Here is a 25,585-nt window from a genome sequence, read left to right on the forward strand (position 1 = left end):
TACTAAAGTAAAAATATTTGAGCAAGGTGGGTTAGAACCACTGATCAGACTGCTAGGTAGCCCTGATCCTGATGTTACGAAGAATTCACTTGAGTGTATCTACCTTTTGGTACAGGTAAAGTTTGCTCTTATTTGTTGTGTTAAACTTCAGAGGCAGGTAAGCATTTGCATCCCTACCCCTGACATTCTCTGTGGGGTTAGTAATTTTAAAATATTTGCTTCCTTTACTCCACAGTGTTCATGAATGTTTTTGAAACCTTGAGTCCTTGCACCTGAGTCCCTAAATGTTAAATTAGTTATGAATATAGCTGTTTTTAATTCTGTTAAACTTAATGCAGTTATTTGTGCTGTACTGCAGTAAAAGTAAAACCAGTAGGAGGTTCAGATTTTTAAAACTAAATAATAATTTGCCTTCTGTCTTAGTTGAAAAATGTTAATCTTAGAAATGAGAGTTGTAATCTGTCTATCCAAAAGGCTGGAATTACCCTGTAAATTAAAGTACTACCAATTGCATTGTTTCTTGTTTTGACCAGCAAGTCCATAGCACAATTTGGAACCTCTTTTTAATGATAGGTGAATGCTGTCAACAGCTACTTTCCATACTGGGAGGAATAGATTTGTTATTGGCTACTTCCACTAATGTCATCCATATGCTGCTTAGCAAAAGAATGGTGCATTTGTGTGGCAGTTCTTTCCCATGGCTTAAGCGAATCAATTCAGTAATGAATTCAGTTTATAACTCTATCTCTTTTGGGGCATCAGAGCATGTCTATTCAGAATCACATTTTACTCTTTCTCCTTTTTTACTATCTCGCTGTCTTTGTTGCAGGGTATATCTGGATAACTGCACCTGGTGCTTGCTTATATTGATAAGGATAATTGCATGCTGCACATGTGCAATAAGCTATTTAAAAGCAAATTGTAATTTATTTATTTATTTTCCTTTTTAATATAATCAACTACTGTCTTTTTATTAAGCTGCACATTCACTGTTTAAAGTTGAAATTTTAAATTGTCATTTTATAATTACTAAAACAAAAGAAGATATAACCAGGCAACCACAGCAGAGTGCAAAAAACTGTTTTCCTCCCACTGAGGTAAATAAAAATGGTGAAACTAAATTTAAAAACTTTCTCAAAGAAACATTTATGTTGAGGCAAACATGGTAAAATCAAGAGTGAATAGGCTTTTTTATACAGGACTAGATTTTGTGGTGAGTACATCAGTCATGCAGAAAACCCCTAGAATTTCAGGTTTTTGGGGCTTGATTATATTCAGTTTGATTCTTAGCTTAAAAGAAAGAAGTCTGCAGAACTGGAAGCTCTGCAGTATTGACTCATTATTTAATGTCTGAATTCAGATTTTTGGTGTTCTTTCTGCAAAGTGAGAAATTGATGTACTGTTATATTCTCTATCACTAACATTCTTTGTTGGTATATTTTACTGCAGGATTTTCAAAACCGTGCTGCAGTTCGGGAACTGAATGTAATTCCACCCTTGCTGGGACTACTGGAATCTGAATATCCAGTCATTCAGTCATTGGCCCTTCAAACCTTAGAAGTAATTAGCAAAGACAGAGAAACCAGGATCTTACTGGAAGAATATAAGGCATTAGATTGCCTTCTGAATATACTGGAAAACAATGTACGGTTTACTTGCCTTAAGATTTTTTTTGTTCTTGGTGCTGATGTTTGTATGCTGATGTTGACTAATGAGAAATAATACTTATTTTATGGAAGAGAGATATAAGAACAAAGAGTTACTTACTTGGAGGGAACTTTGATAGAAATAAGATAAGCTAGGATATCTAGCTTACTAAGAAAAGAAGCAAAGACATTTCCCAAAGTCTTTATTATTCAATTTTTGAATTGAGTTTACTTTATATAATGGCTTTAGACACAATTTCCTATCGTGTATGTTTTTATGAGATTCAGTTTAGTGCTTCTGGAGTTCAGGTGCCACAATGGGAAATACAATGCATAGAGATATTAGTGAAGTTTTTAAAGTTTTAAGATCACAGGCACATTCTGAGTACCTGTCTAGCCCGCTTTAATGTAAATTAAAAACTTCTGGGAGTTTTACTATTTTTAATAAATTGTGTTGAATCCTAGAGTCATCATCAAAGAAATTATATTAAAATATATGTGTACTTTGCAGTATGAATAAACTGTCCAAAAGAAAGTTGCAACAATTATCTTGCAAACTTAAAAGCCTAAGATTTTTTCATCCTGATTTCAAGGTTGTTTGGTTTGTTTTGCTTTTTAAAAATTTTTTATTAGGAACTCAGCGATCTACATGTCGAAACTCTTGCTGTGTTGGGAAATTGCCTCGAGGATGTGCATGCTCTGCAACAGATTCAGCTGACAGGAGGCATTAAAAAACTACTTTCATTTTTAGAAGTCTCTACTGTTCCTGATATTCAGAAGAATGCAGCAAAGGCAATTACCAATGCAGCTTATGACTGTACGTGACTTTTCAACAATCCATGGACGTGAAATTGTTTATGAAGTAAATTTTTATCCAGAATGAGGCCATCTTCTCTGGTTGAGGGTAGTACTTGTGTTGAGGAAAGCACTGGCAAGAATTAATTACAGTGATGAGTCTTGCCAACCAGAGCAGCAATCAAATGCTAGGAGATTATATATATATATATATATATTTGAAAATGTTATTATTTTGCCTCAATTTATTTTCATATTTTCAATTTATTTTTATTATTTTATTTTAATATGTTCTTGTAAAATGCTATCCTCAAAGGAAAATGGAGCTCTGAAAATATGATCCTTGTCTTTTGTTTAGTGATGCCAGCTGACTACCATCTTAAGCCACCTTTGCTGGCACTGTTCTGCCTCTATCTGTTAAGACTTCATTGCAAGCTGACTTCCTTTTGCATTCAACTGCTCTTCTAAATGTCAGGCAATTTCAAATACAAATTCCTTTAACAGACGCATGAAAGGAAACCTTTCAAATGGCTTGCAGATTAATATTCCCAGGGGAGTTAAATAGTTTCATTGTAATCTTTTTATAATTATTCATCCTATAGTTCTTTTTTATATACTTTTCTTTAATTCACTGAGGAATTCTGAATTAGGCAGAACATGCTCATCATTTATGCCCACAAGGATGCTCTTTTAATCAAACTACATTTGAAATTCCTTCCATACATTGGCTACTGAGTTGCAACATGTGCCAAGTAGTGTTGTATAACAAATTGCAATGTAACTAATAACATACTTCTGACTATAGATTTTACTTCTGTCAAGGGATTTTTGTGACAATAGAATTTAAATATTTCATTCATAAATCTGGCACCTTGTGGTTGAATCATGGTTTTATGTGTATTTTAAAAATAGGTTATTTAATTTAACACATGGATAAAATAATCTCTGCTTTCTGCCATATTTCAGCCCTCCTTTCATCTCTCCCCATGCTATCTTTCTGATTCTCTTCTCACCTTGCTTAGTTTGATATCCTGAATATTTGTAATTACTTGGATTGAAAATGATACACAGAAAGAATGTCCGAGTATTCTGTGGGTTTTTCTTTGCTTTTGTCATTATCTGTTAGAAGCTTGGCAAGTCACTGAAAATTGTTTTCATTAATGTTCAGGTATCAAAGAGAGGAAGGGACCTTCTTATGTCAGTATTTTCTTTGTGTATTTTCCTGTGTTGTTATTTTATTACGCTACTTAGGACTGTCAGTATCATTTTTATAGTCCTGTGACAGGCTTGTAAGTTGTATGCTAAGCAGATTTATATTTGCTTCCACTGCTTTCTACTGCATCTTCCTCCTTTATCATATTTATTTTCAAATAAGCATAGCCTTCTTTTCCTCTTTCACACTTTTTTTTCAGTTTTTGTGGCCTAATATTTTAGCAGCTGTTAGTAGAAGCATGTCTGAGCACATTTTTAAAGCACGGTTGCAAGAACCACAGATAATATATTACAGTACTGCCTGTGATCTTATATCATGGGATGTTACCGTCAGTGAAGATGCATCTTCTTGTCATGCTTCTTTACAAATGGAGTCAATGAGGTTTCATTATAAAGGTTTGCTCTCTTCTTCAGCCTGTGACAGTTAGTATGGATGCAGCAAGCTGGGAAAATACATCAAAAGGAGATTTAAAATATTTGCTTTCAAGCTGTGGAATTTTGGTGACACCCAGTTAGACAACAGGAAACTTCTTGTCCTTGTGCAGTGGAAAACACAGTCCAGTAAACTTGCTGCTCAATGTAGTCCCCAAAAGCACTGAAAATTTTTCACTACCTGGAGATACTGGTCTAAAGTCAGCCTTGCAGTGAAAAGAAAAGGCCATTATAAGAAACAGCCCAAGTGCAAAAAGAAAACAGAAATATTTTCAGTTCTTGTTTTTTGGTTGGATTGTGGTTGTAAGCATACTAAACAGCCTATCCAAAGTGCAACACTAACATACTATACTAGTACTTGCCTTGATATGAATCCAGTATAAGACAATGCAGCTCTTAGTTCTGTAGTGACTTTTTCATTAAATTTGCAATAGCTATACCCACATTCTTCAGGTTTGATAATCATGGTTCCAATTTACCAACATTTCCTGTATACTTGGGTAAAAAAATACTGCTTTTCATTGGAATGAAAAACCTACTTCTGCCATGACAGAACATGTATCTAGCTGGTTTTTTTTTAATCCTGGCAGCTGAGTATACAGCAGTATCTGGTTTTGAAATTATTGTTGTTGACAGATGGAATTTGGTTTAGGATTGGGTTTTTTTTTCCTGATAGATGTGATCATAGCAAGCAGTTTTGTTTTATGTCCCTTTCAACCCTTTGGAAAGGGACTCTTGTAACTTGGTGTTGTTGTTATAAGATATATATATCCCTTAAGAGTTATTCTCAGTATCAGAATAAATTACATGGTATAAACATGATATTTAGCTTTAAATAGCATCTTTAGGATGCTTGTCTGTTTAAGTACATTAAAATGGATCATATTTCTATACATAATCATTATGCCTTTGTCTCTGAATTTTTTTTTTGTTCTCTAACATAATTTTGAATTTATTATATTAATTTATTGATTATTTTGTTTTGTTTGCTCAGAATTACACTGGTGAATTGTACTGTAATTCTTGCCTTGCCCACCAAATAATGCAGTCATTTTAGAATGCTAAATTGTAATCTCATGCTATAAATTATTGAATATCTGTGAGTGGATTATCTGGACTGTTGATTAAAGAGAGCCTGATTTTCTCCTGACAATGCCAGACACCAGCAACAACAAAATGCTGTGGAGTGTATATGGAGAAAGTGATGATCACTCTATGCTCTGCCAAAATTCTAGTTTGAAGCTCTCCACATTCTTTTTGTGTATCTCAGTGCATCTCATGCTCAAAGGGAAGCACACTAAACATGCTCTGTGGCCTGAATAACAAAGGCAATTCATAATACAGATCTTTGTTTATCTGAGTTAACTCAAGATCAGTGGGAGGTCATGAAATTATTTAGCATTAACTTTTTTCATTTGAAATTGGTATAAATAATTACATAAGGTGATGACAGTGACCTGAAAAGTAATCAGTAGAACTCAGATCATGATTTTGGGGTAAGAGGGAGAAATAGGAAAATATATTGAATAATAAAGGTTGTCTCACCACAAGGTCAATGCATTAAAATCTAGAAAGAGTGGTAGATACTCCAAACTCTTTTAGTCATGTATGCTTTATTTTCCTTCATGTTAAATCAATGTATTCAAATCACTTGGGGTCAAGAAATTAATCACTGTAAAATTGGTGTTGGCACTGACATACGAGTACTTCAGTTGTGCAGTCTTTCTAGTCTGTAGTAAAGGACACAAAGGAAACAACTCATACACAGAGAGAGGATCAGCAAAAAATGTTCATCCCATAGGTAGAATTGGCACTTGGATATTGAAATATTAATAATTTTCATTGATCTAACTACCTAAATATATATCCATACTCTATATCATATGTTCAATTTCATGATAACTTTATTATGATAAAATTATTTTTCTGTTTAAAGTATTTTAAACAGAATAAATATATGCTTACCCATAATCATGGCTACTTTTAAAAGCAAGAATAATTTTAAAGAAAATCTGTAAACAAACAAGTAACTTGCTGTACAATAAACAAATTACTGAGGCATGAAGAACCTCTAGAGGTCATTATTAGGGATTATGGACTGCCATGGCAAGCAACAGGCCAATGACACACCTGACAACTTGTTAAAACAATCTCTCATCCCAGCTGAGGCCTTCTCTTGAGAGCTGGCTGATATGCATCAAGGTTGTGGCCAAAGTTCTGCCGACACTTAAAATCCTCTGTGCTTTATTTTTTACATCTTTGTTTTGAGATTTCATTTGTGTATCTGAGGGTTCTAAAAGAGTTTAAAACTGAGCTGAAGAGGAGAAATCATCTGCACCTGTCTCATCTCCATGCTTTGAGTCATTTCTGCTCTAATTACATTTTTGATCAAACTTGCTTTTCATTGACTTTGCAGACTTGTGTTTGTTTACTTTTATTCACTACGGATTCAGATTTATCTAAAATAATACTTTAAATATTTTTTTCTCTTTAATTTTTTTTTATTTGGGGGACAGCAATCCAAACGGAGTGATCCCTCATAATGGTAGCATGCAGTGGTAAAATTTCTAAATATTTTGAAGTCCCACTGACTTCTCAGTTCCTGAAATTCTTTGATACATTCCAAATTCTACTGTGTAGATATAACTTCCAGGATGTAATTAGTCTGGTTTAAGGTATGCATATGGTTAAATGTTTATTGTCTCTCCTTGTAGAGTTTCTGTGCTCTCCAGTGCCTTTCTCCATGAGAAAGTTTCTTTTAGGGATCTTTCTAAGAAACACCTGCATTTCTGATCTCATCAGTTTTGAGATGAGGGAGTTTATCAGTTTATTGGTATCTACATACAGATGTCTGTAGATACTTCATGGGTGCTGCATGTTGTTACTTGTGCAGAGGAAGGAGCATCTCTGTCCTTCCACAGCTGCTGGTCAGAGAAGTGTAGGTCGGCAGTGAACACTGTGCTAAACTACAAAATTCAAATTCTCTGCAAAGTGGGCAGAAAATTTTCTTTGTAATGCTCCTTGCCTATTTTTGGCTATTTTAATACATTGAGTGGTATTTCACCAAGTTCAATTGTACATTAAGGAGAGCCTGATTCAGTTTTATGCATTTGGACTTTGTTAGCATAAACTGAAATTCTGCACAATTCTGATAAGTATGATCTGTTGCACTGGAAAAGCTGTTTCCATCAAGCCTGTATGCACTCTGTGGTTTTAAAGTCTTGCAGAGAACAAACTTTGCATTCTGTTGGGCTATGTATGTTTATATTGTGTTTAATAGTCATTATTTGGGCTTGGTTCCGAGTTCAATGAAGCCTAGTCCAGGAGCTGGATTTTGGATGATCCTTGTGTGTCCCTTCCAACTCAGGATGTTCTGTGATGGGATTTGGCTCAGGTCCTTTGTGAATATTTTTAGTGGCTGGTGCCTCTGTAGCCAAAATGTTTCCAGCAACTAAATGAAATCAAATTAATGTCTTTTCACTGATTTGGAAAACAAATGCAGATTAATGCTATTGTTCTTTCTCATTTAAAGCTGAAATACGAAAAATCTTACATTGGGAAGAGGTTGAGAAATTTCTCCTAAGCCTTTTGGAAACTAACAATGATGAAGTTAAAGTTGCTGCTTCCCAAGCCATTTCTGCCATGTGTGAGAATATAGACAGTAAATGTGTCCTTGGACTCCAGGGTAAGTATGGTGGGAAAGGATGAAATATGAATTTGTGGTTTTTCTGTTTATAAGGAGAATATTACAATTTTGTAGATTGCCACGGCTTATTTAAATGTTCATATATATAATTATTTCTTTCAAAGGGATTCCTCAGCTAGTAAAGTTGCTAAGCAGTGATAATGAAGAGCTAAAAGAAGCTGTAGTGACAGCATTAACTAATTTGACAACAGCCAATCTTAGAAATGCAAGGTGAGTCTGCAATAATTTAATTATTATTTTAAATACTTATCTGAAGTGTTAATATTTTGATTTTTAAAGAATGCCTTATCTTGTTCTTATGCTACAAGGCAGGTCTGTTTGAATTTGACTGTAAGGCACTTTTTGGTGCTTATGAGTCACCTGGAATAGCTAGGTTCTCATCAGTGTTATGAGAGTTGTGCTGTCTCTACTAACGTTAGCATGATCAAGGAAAGGTATGAAGCCGATGTATTGAAAGCAGAGCTGTAAATCATGTTTTGAAGAGAACATATGAGCAAAATATGCCTTGTAGTCTAAAGCATTTGATGTGGAGTTTTTTCCTAAATCCAAAATCATTGATATATTTTAAAACTTCATGGTTCATACAACATTTTTGACTGATCTAAATCCATTCTTTGAGGGAGAAAGATCTCCTAAATATTGGCATTGTTTTACGCTTCCTTTTTTAATTATTTCCAAAGTAATAGAGAATGCTTGTAGTGCATTCTCTGAAAGAAAAGTGTACATTCAGAATCCAAAATTACTAACAAAGGTAACAATGGTTAGCTCACTATATGTTCCAAAACAATTATATAAACTAAATTCTGCTGCCAGCTCTGCAGCCTTCTTTTATCCCAACTCTATTTATTAGAAGTCCTGTTCAGAGAAGAGTAACAGAGCCGTGTGTTGTATATGAGCAATTGCATGTAATTTAAAAACCAAAAAAAAAAAAAAAATCCTTCAAAGTTTCTTGGAATATACTTAAAGAAGTTATAATAGAGTCACAGGCATTCTTTGAAGTGAAAAAGTAAAGTAACTCACAAAACAAATTGTTTCAATTTATTGATTCAGCTCTAATAGTCACTCATACTCACTTAATGTTACCAGATGGAGCAATAATTTGACACAAGAGAATAATACTCTGTTCTCAGATTCACATAGTACATTTTTTTTGTCTGATACTCTGCTCTCCTCATGTGCTGGACTCTTCAGTTGGTGTCAGTGGGAGTCACACACACATAAAACGAGCACAGTGTTGGAGTCCAGAGGTCAAACTTTCAGCTCTGCTGCAGCTGGTTTTCGTAGTGCAGCCCTTTGAGATTTCACATTGTGAAAAGGGGATCTCTGGAGAGTTTTGAGTTGGTATAGCAGCTTATGCCAACTCATTCCATTTCTTTTGCTAAGGAGATAGTCAGGACATTGTTTAGCTCAACTGCTTGAACAATTCTCTGAGACCTCAGGCAGGGAAATAGCTGTCTCTGTTCCTCTGCATTATAATGAAGTCCGTAATTTTTTCTTGCTGGGCAAAGTCAGGAAATTGTAAAGGTGGCTTACATATACTTCTCTCTCCTTGCAATCCAGCTTCAAGTACAATATGGAAGCACCAGATAATCTAATCAGAGGTCTTCTGTGAAAATCAGGAAGCAATAATTTACATTAAATATGTATATTGGATGAATTCCATGTGACTATATAATTACTTCAAGGCTTCATTTCTAAATCAAAACCATTAATAAGTCACAGAAGGGTCTGAGTGTGACTAGGACCTATAAATGAATATATAGTGTTGAACCCTTAGCTGATACAAATTGGTATAGTTCCAGCTCACTGACTGACTATCAGGCCCATATTTATTTTACATTCACATAATAGGAAAAAAAACAGTTTGGAGAAAATTCATTCCATATTGAGTTACCATAATCATATTTCATATTAGAATGTTTCATTTATATGTCCTGTAGACCACTGAAAATAAGTGTATAAATAATGAAGATGCTGATGCACTTTTATAATAATGTGACTTCACTGTGTGATTATGTTGACAATATTCTGATCTCAAATGAAACTGATGAGACTAGTGCCCTTTTATCAGTTATGTATTAGATTCTTGTTATAAACCCTTCAAGAATATAAAATCAGGAAGGTAGTAGCAGCAGGTGGACCTTATGTAGCAAGAACAAAATGCGTCCAGTGATGGGGAAGACTGTTTGCTGTAAATGCTTTCACTTTTCACGGGCCAGTCAAATATTCAACCTTGTTGAACTCATATGCATGCATTCTGCTGTATTTCAATTCATAAGCATTTTTCTATATTATGTTGATTGAAGGATGTGTACCTTGCCCTTTTATTTGGTACAGTATATGTTTGAGGATATAAAATGAATACAAGACGTTTCTATTTTTGCTGGAGATTTGTTGTTCTTATTAGATGTATCAAAAGGTGCTGCCAGCTTTTCATATAATACAGAAAAAAGTGCAATTTAAAGCAATCGTGTAATTAAAACTCCCACCACAGGTAGCTCATAATGATAAAGTCTTTCATTGATTAATAGCACAAGAACAGCATAGGCAATGGGCAATACTACCCCCCACTAATGTATATTAACCTTGACCTTTAGGTGCTTCCCTACAGCAATGAAAGGCTGGTTCTATACCCCTACCCAATCAATCCTTTGTTCCTCCACTGAGACAGCTAATAACAGTGTCAAATACGGTGGAGGTTTGGTAATTAGAGCACCTGTTCACAATGAACGGGACAGAGACCAGCTTGTCATTTGACACAAGTCCTCAAGCACCCATGATTTGGCAAAAATAAATAAATTAATGAATTACTCTCCTTCCTGGTGTATTTTAACAAAAAGTCTAGAGTAGAAGAGGACATGAGTCCCATACAAGTGGTTTGGGTTTTCAGGTTTATTGGAGAACATGGATTTTCAATAGGATCTCTGTCAGAAAACATAGCAGCTAACATAAATAACTTCCAAAATATTTCAGCATTTAAGTTTTTGCTGCAGAGCTGATGTTGTGTCCCACTTCAATAGCACATAGGAGAAAATATGGTGGTCAAATGCCTCCTTAGTTTACAGACTGACATCCTCAGAATATGCTTTTTATCAGAATTTTACCATAAGGACAGAGTTTTAATGCTGATCAATATTGATGATAAATTCTTGTTAATAATTAGGCTCAGTAAAAATAAAATTGCAAAGTACATTGCAGTTTAAAATCTCACAGGCTTATTCTAATGTCTTATGTTACTATGTGTGCATAGCTCTGAGGTCATCCTTGATATATATGTCAGAATTTGTTTCTGTGGTCTGCTTCTGGAAAAAAGGAGAATTATGTTCAGCTGGGTATTTGCATCCATCTTTTCTATCACTTTTTTGATCCAGAGCAATAACTTGCTTTACTGAAAACAGTTATTTGGGCAGCAAAATGCCATTTAAAGAATCCTGAAGCTCTCTGGGTTTGCTGTGTCCAGGCACCGGGCAGTGTGGGTGCAGTCACTCCAGTAATGGATGTGATGCACAAATGGAACAATTGCACACGAACAAAGAAACAGCAGCGTCATCTGTTGGGCAGGAAAATAAGTGATTCTGTGCCACACATCTAATCCTGGAACAAATGGCTTACCTCTGCCTCTGCCTATTTTTTCTCATTTAAAGTATAATCAATTATTTTTGCTTTTCATGTATTGAGGATTAGATAATCATGTTAAATATAAATACGATATGAGAAGTAGCACGTAGAAATAAGCTCTCACATATACCAGTTAGTCAGACATGAATTTGACCAGCTCTTTCCTTCAGTATTGTCGTAGCACAAATGCCATTTCTAATAGCTGCCTTCATAAATCTGGCAATGTCTGAATTCTGGGCACCTAATGGATTTGCCACTAAAGGAAAACATATGCTCTGAAATTTAGAACTTCGTGCTGGACATGAAAGCTAATTTTAAGCCTCAATAATATTTGTCCTCAATTGTTTATTTTAACATCAAAATTTATAGCATTCAATTAGAATTTGGTGTGGGGGAGGATGGAAAAGGATGATTTTTCTTCATCTGCACCAAGGACTGCAGAAAGTTGTGGTACGTGACAGACTTATGACAGAATATTTCTCCTGGGATTTATAATAAGTGTCAAGTGACAAAATTCTGTTTTGTACCTGGATTCAAGATAGTAAAGTATCATCCCAAAATTTACAAAGTCAGAAAGGTTGACGTTATTAAATCTTCTAATTCTTAAATTCACAGGAATCAGAGAACCCATTTGAATTCTCAAAGGTTATATCCATATACGCAGTTCCAGGCATTAGTGCAGCATCTGAATGTATGCTTTCTGAAATGTACCAAGATTGTCAAGATTTGAGAGCAGTTTGGGATAGGAGCAGAGGTTGGGAACTCATTGGTTATGGACAGTGCCCAGTGAGGAGGAAGTGAGTTGTTCCCTTGACTTTAGTGGGTGTTCTATCTATTATTCCCAACTGAAATTCATACCCTGATCTAATGACTCAAAAGACATCCTCGATCTGTTTCACCTGTAGTGAGAGTGTCTCACCTTTTTCAACTGAGATTTTCAGTACACAATAGATTTTTTTATTGTTTATAAGACGAGTATGGCTGTCAAGGAATAAATTAGAAGAACATCCAGGTTTTTTTTTACATTTCAAATATTGCTATTATTAGGGAGTAGGGATTAATACCATTAGGTAGTAATATCACTAGGTAGTAATCTTCTCTATTAGAAAATGGGAAACTTTGTAATAGCTTTTCTCTTTCAAGACTGTAAATAGAACCTAATTCACATAAATATTAAAGTGTCGATATTATGTAAGATAATACATTTGCATGAATATATGTGTTAATTTATGAGAACAGGAACACAAATATAATAGAATAAAAAGGTGGTGGTCCACTGTAGGTTTTATCTTTTTTTGTGGTTTTAGTTCTTTATGACATAAGTTCGTTTTTCTGAAGGAGGAAATCAACAATAGAATGCTGACTGTATTGTGTAGCAGTAATATGTTTTAATACTGACCCCTAGTGACAGAATTATATTTTTGAGCTAATGTGCTGCTAGGTAAAGGGATGTTTTTGGGTTGTGCTGTTACCTTTTTACGTTAGCATCCATACCTACACTCTGTAAAATACAGTTATTTCAGGCCACCTACAGGTTCTTCTTTTTCCTTTCTCTTACTCTATATACATATTGTGGGAGGAACTGTATTAAAAACAAACAAACAAACAAACAAACAAACAACCCCACCAAAACCACAAAAGACAACAAAGTCATTACCCACTACCTAAGAGCTCACAAGCTTTTCCCTGCAAGTTATATCTTGACTTCCATTGAAAACTGCAAATGTTTTATGACAAATTTCTCCCTTGGCAGAAAAGCTGAGTTAAGTGCTGTGCCTGGGATGTCACTCAGAAATGGGTTCCCATTAAGACTTGAACATCACATCAGACAACTGATACACAACCCATGGACATGGGGCTGTGCCCTGCTGGCAGTCAAAAACCTTTCATACAACCAGCTGTTGTATTTTTCTCTTAGATTGGGAAGGTGTGGCTGCATGGGAAAGTCTTTCTCTAGGCTCAGACATTGTAACTGTTTTCTTCCCAGTTGACTTTCACAAAAATAATATAAATTGTTATTCATTCTCCTGGATTTTTTTTTTTTTGTTGCTGTTTTTTAACTTTGGGGTTATATTCAAGACCAATATAGAACATTCATCTCTATCTAACACAGATCTCATGTCACCACATCCTAAAGTGCATGGAAACCTAAGTAGGTCCAAAATAGTTTCAGGGAGAATGCAGAACACTTCTGATCTGGGATGATGATAACTACTTAGAAATTTTACTCCTTGTAGATGGTGCAGAATGTTTTAGCCTGTTTGTACAACCCTACTTTCAAAGCCTTGCAGCATGATCACTGTTTATCTTAGCTGTGGACAGCTGGAATTTCACTTAGAGGATGTTTGTTGTCACCTGTAACTTCCCATGATGGATTTCTGTGGGATCACCTTTTCTTCCTGGATGGAGACTCCTAAGCATGGGAGAGAAAACTTTCTTTTGTGTAGTGGCACAAGTACCATGATTACTCTTGAGTGTGTATCCTTGCAATGTCATTCAGTGATATGCACTGAGATAATTTATGCTTTTTATGAATTAAAAGTGGCAAGGGTTATTCTACATAAAAGTAAATATTTCAGGCAAATGTATTGGTGCTTTTGCATACACATTTTCTTTGTAGTAGATTTCTAAATTAAATTATTTAAGTGTATATTTTCACTTACTTAAGTATAGTGTGAAGTTGTTTATTTGAAGTAAGGAAATTTTTCTGTAAGGAAATTTCAGGGTTATGACTGACCATGCAAACATAATTCTGCTCTGCTGTGAATTTAACCTGTGCACTGACTATGGCATGTTGGCCACTTGGACTGTCATCTGGTAAAAATAGGGTTTCACAAGTAACTTTAACATTTTGACGTACAACCTTAGGAATTTTATCATAACATAGTCATATTATATGTATTTTCTTAGAGATGTAATTTAAAGAGAGAAAGCTAAAAGCATAAATTTCTGCGCCCTAAATCGTCATAAGAGCTTGTGCTTGTAGCAAGGCAAAACAGACAGCTGCCATTTGAGATATGTTCACAGTTGTCCAGGAAAGAGTTATCCAGAAGTGAAAGCTGAAGTTCACAATCCAAAGTACTCTGTGTAGAGACTGACTTGGCACAGCTCTTTTGTCCTTCCTCAGCTGGTGCTTCCAAAGAAGAACCACGGGATCTTTCAGGAGCAAAAAGGGTTTCTATTGTTGAATTTTAAGCCTTTCACATAATAGTGGAAATATCAGAAATTCTTTACAAAGGTTGCAAATATTATTATAGCTGAAAGTCTCAGACATCATGAACGGATAGTTCATTACCAATGCTCCCGTAATATTTTAAATTAGGTATGCTACAGTTTTAGAACTGAGATCTGTGTAACTTTGTCAGATGAGTTCAATGATAGACATTAGAAGATCTCTGTGAATTGCTAAATGAGAGTCAGATATTACAGTTTTGGTTTTGTTACAGTTTTAACAAGATACTTGTCACAGAAAATAGGAATAGAGGCTTCAGTTCCTGAAATGAAAAATTAATATGGTTTGATGATATCATCAATATTTTTATTGGAGCAAAAAGGGCCCCCAGATTGTAGATCAGAGTCTCTTGTGCTAGATTCCCTTACTCAGAATAAACATTCTGACATTAATCTCCCTTGTCTAGTGAAGAAAACGGAAGCAATATTAGTCTTTAAATAAAATACGAGTGACTATTTACAACAGCCAATTGCTTTTGAAAATAATTAAATCACAAAGTGAAATTTTTGATAAGTGTAGAAGACATTTATTGGATGTGATTATTCTGATGGCATAACAAGGCTAATGAAGAATATGAATACATTTAAGAAATAAAAAAGGAAGCTATTTCGTGATGCTTTTTCAAACTTCTGGTTATGATATTTTCTCAGACAGAAATTGCATAAGAGAGCTGGATCAAAAATGTCTTGTGTGAAAAAGAAGTCATACGATTTAACACAGATAGAGTTGATTTTAAAAAATGTGTGTAATTAGATGCATAATTCTTATGCATAATTTACATGCAATTATGTATGAAAATGAGCTATGCACAGGCATAAATGGCTAGCTAAGCACCTCACACACAATCACAGTAATTTTGCACAGAAATTAAACATGCAGTTGCAAACACATTTGAAAAAATGAAGTCCAGTGAGGAGGAAAAATTTGAATTTTTTCTAAGCAGAAATTGTGTTAAATCCTCAGTCAGGATGTGGGGAGTAAACAGAGTAGAAGTGAATAAAAATATAATTTATTATAAACCAGTTTATGTTCAGTCTTGGTAGAAGAAACAAAACCAAACATACTTTACCATTTTTATGAAGTGTCAGTCTCACTAGTGTAAATTTAGTACAATCCTGAGTAAACAGTGGTGTCAAGCTGTACAGCTCTTCTCCTCTCTGTCCCCTCCCCCAGAGGTTGTTTAGCTTGGGGGTTTGAGGGGCAATCTCAGTGTTTTCTGGCAGCTCTTTGAATACTCTTAGTCGCTTTCTCCCTTAGGCTAGACTTTCTCTTCAAGAAAAAAAGCTAGCTGGACCATTCCTGGTGCTCTAAGTAAATAATCTGCTATTTTTCTTGCCATGGCTAGAAGGTTTGGTCACAGACCAGAGCTTTTATGCTTCTGTGATGCCAACAAAGAGGTGGTTCTTGCTGCAGAGTGCTTATAGTACTAAAAGTAAAATGAAGTATAAAAAACCCACAGGATTTTCATCAAATTTTTACTGCTGATTGTTTTCACACTCCCAATATCTGAGCTTTCCTCTTGCACTGCAGGCAACTAAAGCAACAAAATACTCACTTCAGGGACATTCATACACATCTCCAAAATGTCTGTTAAAAAAAGTTTGAATTGTGAAATTTTTGGTAATGATTTTGTTGTCAACTTTTCCTTTTTTGTTGCAGTAAAATCAGTAAAGAAAATGTTTGTTTATCCTCAGTGTCTCAGCATTTATTCTTGGAGTCTTGTGTTATCTTTCAGAGAATTTTCAAGAAAATGTCTTAACATTACATTGTATATTTAAAATGAATAAGTTAAATATTTATTATATAACCTTTAAATATTTGTGTTCCCAATGACAGCTGAAAAAATATTTTAGCTATTCTTGAATACAGTAATTTGAATCCAGTTGTAATCAGAATTTTACTGTTTCACTAAAGAGCATGCTTAGGCTCCTTAGGGTACCTGAACTGTGTATACTTTGATTAAGGTAAATGCCTAACCCTGTTAGGTTAGGCATTCTAAGGATCATAATATGTGCTTATAATTAATAACATTTCATTTATTTTAACTTTAATTAAACTCAGAAATTCCTGCACCTGTCCTGTATTTTTTTCCTTCCTGTTTGTAGTTCAAATAGGCAGCTTTCACTTTTGAGGAAAAAAAAGATGATGTGGCAGATGCACCATCCTTTTTTTTTCTTCTCTTGTTGTTATCTTCTTTCCTTTTTCCTAACCTCTTTTCTTCTTCTTTGGGAAAGTATGTACTTTGAATGTATACAAAACATGGAGGAAAAAACTTGTGAATTTATTTAATTTACTCCTTTTCCACATCAAAAAGTATAATCTTCTTTTCAGCTAAACCAAGACTCATTTCTTCCTTGAAGTAGTGTAGTGGAAGAACTGGTGATAAATTGCACAGTCTCAGTAGGATGTGTCTGAAGGAGAGTGCTCTGGAGGCAGGGAGAGTCTAGTGCTGATCTGCATTAAGCAAAGACAGAGCTGGTAAAACATTCTCTGGCTTTTGTTGGCTCATAATAAAAAAATTACACAGTGCATGTCTCTGCCCAACATAAAAGGGGAACAAGGACCTCCATGCTTAGTGTTGTGGTATTTCAGCACCTTAAACTCAGCCATGATCATTCTCTCAGCTCCCTTCTGAGGTCAGGTTCCGTGGGCCAGGGTGACAGTGCTCTTTCTGTGTTCTCCAGAGGCCTGTGGAGTAGGAGTGAGTTGAACTGTGGAGTCCCCATTTCTCCTTCTGTGTGCATCTCTGTTAGCAGGACACAGCACTGGCCTCAGATGTTCATGCCCGCTTAAAAACTTATTCTCAAAGGTATTGGTTACCTTCAACTCTTGTTACCAGTCATTGTCACTTCAAAAAAATTCTTTTTGCCTTGTGCTCTGATGTGCTACTTGATTAAGCTGTGTGCAGGAAACTGGGGTTCAAAATGAGTCTGCGCAGAAGTAGAATGAGGATAGAAATAAATATGTATGATCTTCTAAATCAGTGGTTCTCAACCTTTTTGAAGTTGAGTGGCACTTGAGAAAATTGGCTGTGCTCTGTACCTTGCTGAGGTCAGCTCTGAGCTCATGAGGAGCCGTCACCTTGCTCTTTTGTTAAGTGCCTGTGTACTTGCTGGTTTTATGGAAATTATAGTAAATCTGCTTACGATGTGAGCTACGTCATTCAGTGCTGTGTATCATTCTGTAGCCAGTCTGTTGGGGACTGTATGTTTACTAGGAGATCCTGTGGGAGAATATGTGTATTCTTGGGTGTACTGTAGGAATAGTAAGTCCTGTACTTACTGCAGAAATATTGGATATACTACACCTGTGAGATGCTGTGCTGCATTTTATGAGTAGAGAATCTGTCCCATAAATCCTGGAATTTCTGTGTATCCATTGTAAAGAAGAAACAGCTTGATTTTGGTTTTGGTTTTTTTCCTTCCTGGGTGAAGTGTGTGTGTATGCCCTGCATGATGCAGTAAATCTGATAGCTCATGGACACTGAGCTCACTGTGTGCAGCTGTGTGTGTAAGGTGGGTCTCACCCAGGCTGTGCCAGCAGGTACCTAATGCCATTGTTACACGTGCTGTTAGTGTGATGTTTTCCAGCAAGCCTGTGATACATGTGGTGTACAGCTCATTCTTACATGTGCAATCAGCATGTCCAGAATTTCTTCACATACAGCAGCCTGGATAGAGCCACAACAGTCCTGAAGCTGAAAATTTGGATAAAATTTTCATGGGCAAGATAAGACAGTATTAACTAAATAAATATAGTGACCTTACCTAAGTAAAAAACCCAAAACAACCACAGGAAAAAAAAAAAGCCACCCAACAAATAAAACATTTTCAGCTCTTCTTGATCTGGTCAAGTAGGAAAGGGGAAGGAGGACACAAAGGGAAATCCAGCTTCTTGAAGGAAGACAGAGGGGTGCAGTGTGGGACATCTGAAAACATGGGATTTACTTCTGAATAGAGACCAAAGTGCTTACATTAAAGCTACTGGTGCTCCAGGAGGGTTAATTAGGCAACACCAAACTGACCCCATATCTTAATGCTGCACCTTCAGTCCCTGGATTGCTGCTTTTCCCTTGGTTTTCTAAACAAGTAACTGTTGTCTGCCTGCCAGACATTGTTAGATCCATGCTCCAGCACTGCTTGTGAGCTGCCACTGCCTTGCACCTGAGGCAGAGATGAGAGTAACAAACCCCATTAGGCTCTGTCGTTCATCCCAGGTATGCTCAGGAGCATCTGTATCCATCCCCCTCTCTGACACTCGCATTTCCTTCACAGTTAGACCTACATCATGTTGCCCATGTATTGGGATTATTTTAGTTATTATCATTGGTGGCACAGGTAGGCATGTATTCTACTTTCTGTCCTGTTTGCATAAAAGTGTGACTGTCAGCTTTCCTCATGGGTTTTTTTGTTTGTAATCAATGCCAACAGTCTTTGGTAGTATAGTGGTTTCTTTTATATGTGATACTTCTAATCTTGGTTTATTTTGCAACCATGAGAGTCATCCAAATATTAATCAAATTTTGGTAAGGTACTGTTACAGTACAGGATTTTCAGAAAGAGATGTCTTTTATTACTGTGTTGACAGAAATTCTGCAGAACTTATAAAAAGTGTAAACTCTTTTTTTTGAAGATTTTTTATGGTTTTGATGTAGACAACATGGACTAGTAGAGGGTATAAAAAGCAGTTGCAGTGAAAATTCAACTTGCCATCTGTGCATTCCCATTGCTAACAATATTGCCAACTTTTGTTTAACAAACAGATTAGCCTTAAGTAAAATTATATATCCTCTAATACCACAGTTCCTTACACCTTCTGCTGTCTCGTGCTCAAAGTTGCTATTTCATTAATAATGCTTCTTCAGCTATTTTTTCCCTTGACTGTTCCCTAAGCTTGATCTATGAGGTTCTCCTTAGAAAAAAATCCCAACCATCTTCTCCAATGTTATTTGAAATAACATTAACATATATTGAAATAACAATAAAATAATAGATTATTTTGCACGTCTATCTTAGGACTTGTCCACAGGAGCATTTGTTCCAGCACTGCTGAGGGGCAGCACCCTCAGCAATTGGATGCAATATCCTCTGGTAACAGAGGGAATATGTAAACTGGATCTGCTGTTGATTGACTAGATGATCTGGATACTGTGTTCACTATAATCCTCATTAGTGGTGCTAGAATGATTATGGGAAGAGGTGGTAAGAGGCTTTGATAAGAAGCATTTGCGTGGAACTAAAGATACAGAAATTCTGCACCTTTGAAAAGATGCAGGATTTAATTGACTTGTTCAATACCTCAGAAAGAATCCATGTCCTTGTAAGTTAAAGAATCCAGAAGTTTGTGACTTGGTCTGTCTGTGGTTCTGCCTCTTGAACTTCTCACCGTGAGTCATATAGAAACACACATTTTTATGTACAGATGCCTACATATGTATATATGTAAACCTTGAATTGTATCACTAGTTTAGTTGATAAAAACAGCATACTGACAAGAAAAAATGGTCCTAAAATAACAAATATTTTTCCCCTTTTTAATTTTGCTAGTGTTGTAGCTAAGGCTGAAGGAATTGTGCCATTAATTAAAACCTTGAACGCCCAGAGGGATGGAGCCATTTCCAATGCCATTGCAGTGCTCACCAATCTGTCCCTGCAAGAGCCCTCCCGTGCCAGTATCCAGAGCCAGGGCATCATGAGTGCCCTTGTGGGGCCACTGCGCTCAACCAACAGCCAAGTGCAGAGCAAAGCAGCCTTTGCCGTGGCTGCCTTTGCTTGTGATGCTGATGCACGAGCTGAGGTAAAACTGAGGTTGTGTTTATTGATGATGTTTCTAGATCTGAGGTGGGAGTTATATTGACCAAGAACCTGTTGTGTCTGACCTAGAAGTCCTGAGTTTTCTATGTAGTTACTTATTTTTGTGATACTTGTTCTGCTCAATATAGCTCCGTTTTTTAGGAGATTTTAGAAAGGGTTTTCTTTAACTTGAATTTTCACGACTGTGTTAGCTTGCACCAAATTAATGCTTTGCAGCTTTTCAGTGACTTCAATGAGCTTTAACTAGGGCCATATCTTGATCTGTATATTTAGGAGCATTAAGCATCAAGGTTTCTTTCAGCTGCAACTGTCAGCTCAACTTTGAAGATGGGAAGTTCAGTCCTCTTTACTCTCCCTCAGTGTTCTGTTGCCCATTTTCAAGGCCTGAACGGCAATGTCTGACCTTGATTAATGAGATACTGGATGTGCACGGAGTAAACGTATTTCAGACAAAACTCAAAATATAATTAATCCTTTGATCAGTGACATCCAGCAAGTTGAACTCTTTTCTGTTTATGAATTGGTCATAGTATTTTCTTCTCATAAATAAGAATGATGCTATGTGCATTCATAAATCATATGCTAGGGTTTTCTCATGGGTCAAGGCTATTAATTAGGACATGAATAAGGGGCACAGATAATTAATCTACCTCTTTCAGTGTCCTTAAAATGTCTTTCTCTTTGAAAATCCAAATGAGCAATATTTCCTCCAGCATGTATAGGAAAGATACTGTAGCACACAAGAGAATAGGATGTTAATAAGATTGTCATACATACAATACAAATTCAAATGTATTGTGATGGAAATTAGTTGCTAGGAGGCACCAGAACACAGAAAAAGCTGTGTAAGTCTCTGTGGCAGTCTTGGGTTGCATAGTCTCTTTGGGTTCCACACTGCAGCCTAATAACTGAAAAGCAGGGCAGAGCCAGAAGGGATGACTGCCTTGTACCACTTAAAAGCTCCAGCCTATGCAGACTTCACAGAAGCACAGAATCCCCATAAATTACCTTTTTTCAGCCCAGTGTAGCTTTTCTACAAAGCTTGAATATTTTGGGAGGTGAATTTCACAAGCTGTTCTTGCTGGAATAGATGAAATATGTAAGTGGCAATGTTTTCACTTTTTTAATAGTTAAGAAATGTCGGTGGGCTGGAACCACTCGTTGAATTGCTGCATTCTAGGAATGAAGAAGTCAGAAGAAATGCCTGTTGGGCTGTTATGGTCTGTGGAAGTGATGAAGTAACTGCTTTTGAACTGTGCAGGCTAGGGTGAGTAGAAATAATATCAAAAGTCAAAAGAACACTTTTGATGAGAGAACTCAATTTAAGTCAATCTTTGCATATTTATAGCTGAATAACAAAGCTTTCTGATAAGCTGAAACTACTTTTGCACCACAGATGTTATAGATGAAATGGTATTGATTTTAAGGAACAGGATCTTCTGGCAAAATATAAGCCTGTTGCTAGAAATGTCTAGAATTATAAAACATTTATTGTTTCTGTGACTGAATTAGGCTTTATATTGAAGATAACTTATATCAGTCAATATGAGGGACTACAGTGCCCCATACATTTGAAAGTGAAATAAAGGTTTCAGACTAAGTTTAATATACAGTAAATTGTACTTACTACACACAGGCTAGATTTGATTTAAAAGCTCTGGTTAACTGCAGGCGTGCTGAAGTGTCATGGAAAAGTGGCTCTGTTTTATTCTTTCTTAGGAAGTCCCAGGTCCATATATTAATATCTGAATTACAAAAGCTGCTTTAGGTTACAAGAATTATGACACGGGACTCCTCAGACAAGGCGACTCTTTTAGTTACTGTTAAATTAAAATATTTGTAATTGCCCTGCTCCCTCTGCTGGGCACTTCTCTGGTGACTGCACAGATACTTTAAATCCATCTATGAGGGAATTTCAGAGACTCTCAGAAATTCAGATCAGGAGGGGCCCTCAAAGGTGACATTATCCATCTATCCTAGTGTAAGACTGCATAAGGTACACTGACATATTTTGGCTTGGGTAAATTTGGATAAATACTGATCCTGCTGGAGTTTGACAACTTTCTGAGGTGACCTGTTCCAGTGCTGGAATATCCTTACACTTAGAAGGGGTTTCTCAGTTTTAAATACCCCTTAAAACAAATCATGTTGTCCTGCTTTCAGTGAGATTGAATAACCACTTTTTACAACAATTTGAGTTTAACTCACTGAATTTTCTCATTTTTCATGTCCCCCTTGTTTCTTTTTCATGACAAAGTAAAAGTGTTAAAAAAGTTTTGTTTGTATCATTTCATCACACATCTCTGAATTTCTCTAATTTTTTATGCCATTTTGAAGTACCATCTCCCAGCCTGGATGGCGTACTTCAGGTGAGGTCGTACCACCATCAAATAAAGCTCAGTAATTATTTTCTCTGTCCTGCATATGGCACTGTTCTTATTTAATATCTTTTTTTGACAGTATCCAAGCAGGACTCCAATTTAAGTGTCCTTCAAGCTTGACAGCACATTATTGATAATAATACATTAAGCATAGTTTTTCAACTAGTCAAGCACTACTTCACGTTATTTTCATGTCGATCATATTCCCTGACCTGCTCATGAGTATCCAAGTAGGAATAAGTGAAAATACTTATAAAAGTCAAAATGTATCTCAAATTCAGCTCATATCTCACATCTACTTCTTCTGCCTATATGTTGAGCCATTTACCCTATTGCAGCAAGGATTAGCTTGACTTTTCATGGTTAATTCTTGAAAAATACGTAATGGCTATTTCTCATCTCTTGTTGCTTGTCTACTGATGGTTTAATAATTTGTTATGGTGTTCTTCAGATGCTGAAATTTGGCTGAATTATCTCTATTATAATTTCATTGTTCATAGTTTTTTCAAAACTAGATAGTATCTTTGCCCTTCTCCACTCTCCAGCCATCTAGCCTAGAATTTTCCAGTACAATTATAAATAGTTCCAATGTGTTGCTTTTGCAAATTAATAAAGTGTATGAGGTAAGTGTCCTCAGGGACTGCTAACCGTGTCTCCTCAAACTTATCCTCGACCTTTTAAGGCTATTGTTTCTACCTCCTTGTTAATATTACTGCCAGGCATCTGCTTGAAACCTTTCTATGAAAACTGAAGCAAAAAACGTATCAGACTCTTCAGTCTTTCTGTGCCATCTGTTATGAGTTTTCTTCCCACATTGAGTAATAGATGTACATTTTCCTCTCTTACTTGTAGCATGTGAAACATTCATTTTTGCTTCAGTCCCTGAATAGTTGTGTCTCGCTTTGCCTGTTCATCTTTCAGGTTTGTCCCTTACTTTTCCTATTTTGTTGAAAGTGTCTGTGTTTCCATTTCTGTTTGATTCCTGGCTTTTTTTTTTTTCCAACTCTTCATAGAATTTTTGGTGTAGCCATTTTATTTGTCTTTTGTTTTGGCTTATCTTTGTTCCATATAAGGGTAATTGTGCCTGTAATGTCATTTGATTTAGACCCTGCTGTACACATTTTACCTGCCTGCCTTTATTCATTTTCCCCTTTAAAATTGTTCCCTGTGTTACTTGCTGATTATCTACAAGATGCTGTAGATACACAGCTTGAACTGCTCTTCCATCATCTTCTCCCACTTCTCTCTTCTGTAAGAAAAAGATGTCATTTGCCTTGCCTGAAAAACTTGTTCTCTGGAATTCATCTGAATTCATCCCTTCAGAAGTCTACATTGTAGGTGTCCACAGCTGAGGACATCTAGTTCACAGAAATATATATATATATATATATAGTGTATATATAAAATTGATTCCTTGGGACATGAAGAATATCTGCATGTGTGCAGTCACACACAGATATTTGAATATGTGCTCTTACACACACATGAGAATATATAATTCTTTTTTCCTGTTTTACTTTTTTTCATTCCTGAACAGTCTTAGAACAGCAGAATGCAATATTTTCCTGATTCGGTTTCCTTTATTTTCTTAGCGATGTTTTCATAAGTTTTTCAGGTCAAAAAGTTGTCAGTTTGTGGACCTCAGCACCAGAAAAAGCTCAGGAAATTAATTCCTGTCCTCCCATGTCCCCATGTTACTATTTGTTTCTATGTCTATACTGCAAAAATCCTGCCCTTCTGGTGGTGTTGATACAACTCCTTGTGTCCTTGTGTTTCCATGCTTGTTCATGTTTAGCAAATATCTGCCAGCTGTGCTCCCCCAAACACTGTAACAGTGCTAGACCAGAAGGATTCACACATTGCATAATGCACAACTCAATCTGCAAATTGCCTTGCTGCTGACAAGAGAGAGAGAGGGAGAGAGATTGCCTGGACTGTATCATATGGTCAGCTCTGATCATTATTCCTTTTACATGTTTTTTCTCCCAAGTTCTCTTGGGAGTAGTGCTCTATAACATCCTTCTAGATAAAAGGTTGTGGCATCCCGTCTGCATTTCTTTAGGTAGCATTTAACTACCTAAAGGAATTGCTTTTGAGCACTGCTTTTGCTTTTGAGCACTGTTTTCCTTCTCTAGAGAAGGAATTCTGTGCAGCACAGCCACTCCTTGCTGGCCCAGAGGGCACAGGACCAGCACTTGGAAGTGAATCTATTTTGGCCTTGGTAATGCTGAAAACTAACTCTGAGCTGTATAATAACATTTAATTAGTATTTCATGATTAATTAGTCTTTGTATTTAATTTACCAGTGCTTTAGACATCCTAGAAGAAATTAATCTGTCTACAAAGCGTAAAAATAAGTTCAGTGAAGCTGCTCTGGAAAAGCTACTTGATAATAATCTTTCCCAAAAGTACAGCCGGATGGGATATTTATCACCAAGTAATATCATTACTAATGGATTCTATGATTGTGGTCAGGTAAGCTATTCTAAACAAATTAGGCTATTTAGAAAGAGTAACATTTTCCTTTTAATTTAGAAAGAGTGCTGTAGCAACAGCCAAATTCTGGCTACAGAAAATACTTTGTTTTCTTGTCCTGAAATTTCACAGCTGTTATACAGATCTCTTTTGATGATCTTTCTTAATGGATAAAATCATCTTTATGGTATTCCCTAGTTGTGATCTTCCCAATCCTATCTCAGCTGTTCAGACTCTTCCAGATCCTTTCTCAAGCTGTAGTTTTTCTGGTCTCT

General features: G+C 36.0%; 1 protein-coding gene across 1 annotated transcript in view; it reads left to right on the plus strand.

Moving 5' to 3' along the window:
* The window catches only part of ARMC3 (armadillo repeat containing 3), a 50,230-nt gene that overhangs the window by 11,181 nt on the left and 13,464 nt on the right, over positions 1-25,585 (plus strand). The window contains 8 exon segments of the mRNA XM_031066776.1: positions 1-115; positions 1,450-1,644; positions 2,280-2,463; positions 7,618-7,770; positions 7,896-8,001; positions 20,188-20,437; positions 21,585-21,721; positions 25,142-25,310. The exon segment at positions 1-115 is cut by the window's left edge and continues 85 nt beyond it. Of these exon segments, the coding sequence (XP_030922636.1) occupies positions 1-115; positions 1,450-1,644; positions 2,280-2,463; positions 7,618-7,770; positions 7,896-8,001; positions 20,188-20,437; positions 21,585-21,721; positions 25,142-25,310 (1,309 nt within the window).

This window comes from Geospiza fortis, unplaced genomic scaffold (genome assembly GCF_000277835.1).
Source record: "Geospiza fortis unplaced genomic scaffold, GeoFor_1.0 scaffold138, whole genome shotgun sequence".
Classification (NCBI taxonomy): domain Eukaryota; kingdom Metazoa; phylum Chordata; class Aves; order Passeriformes; family Thraupidae; genus Geospiza; species Geospiza fortis.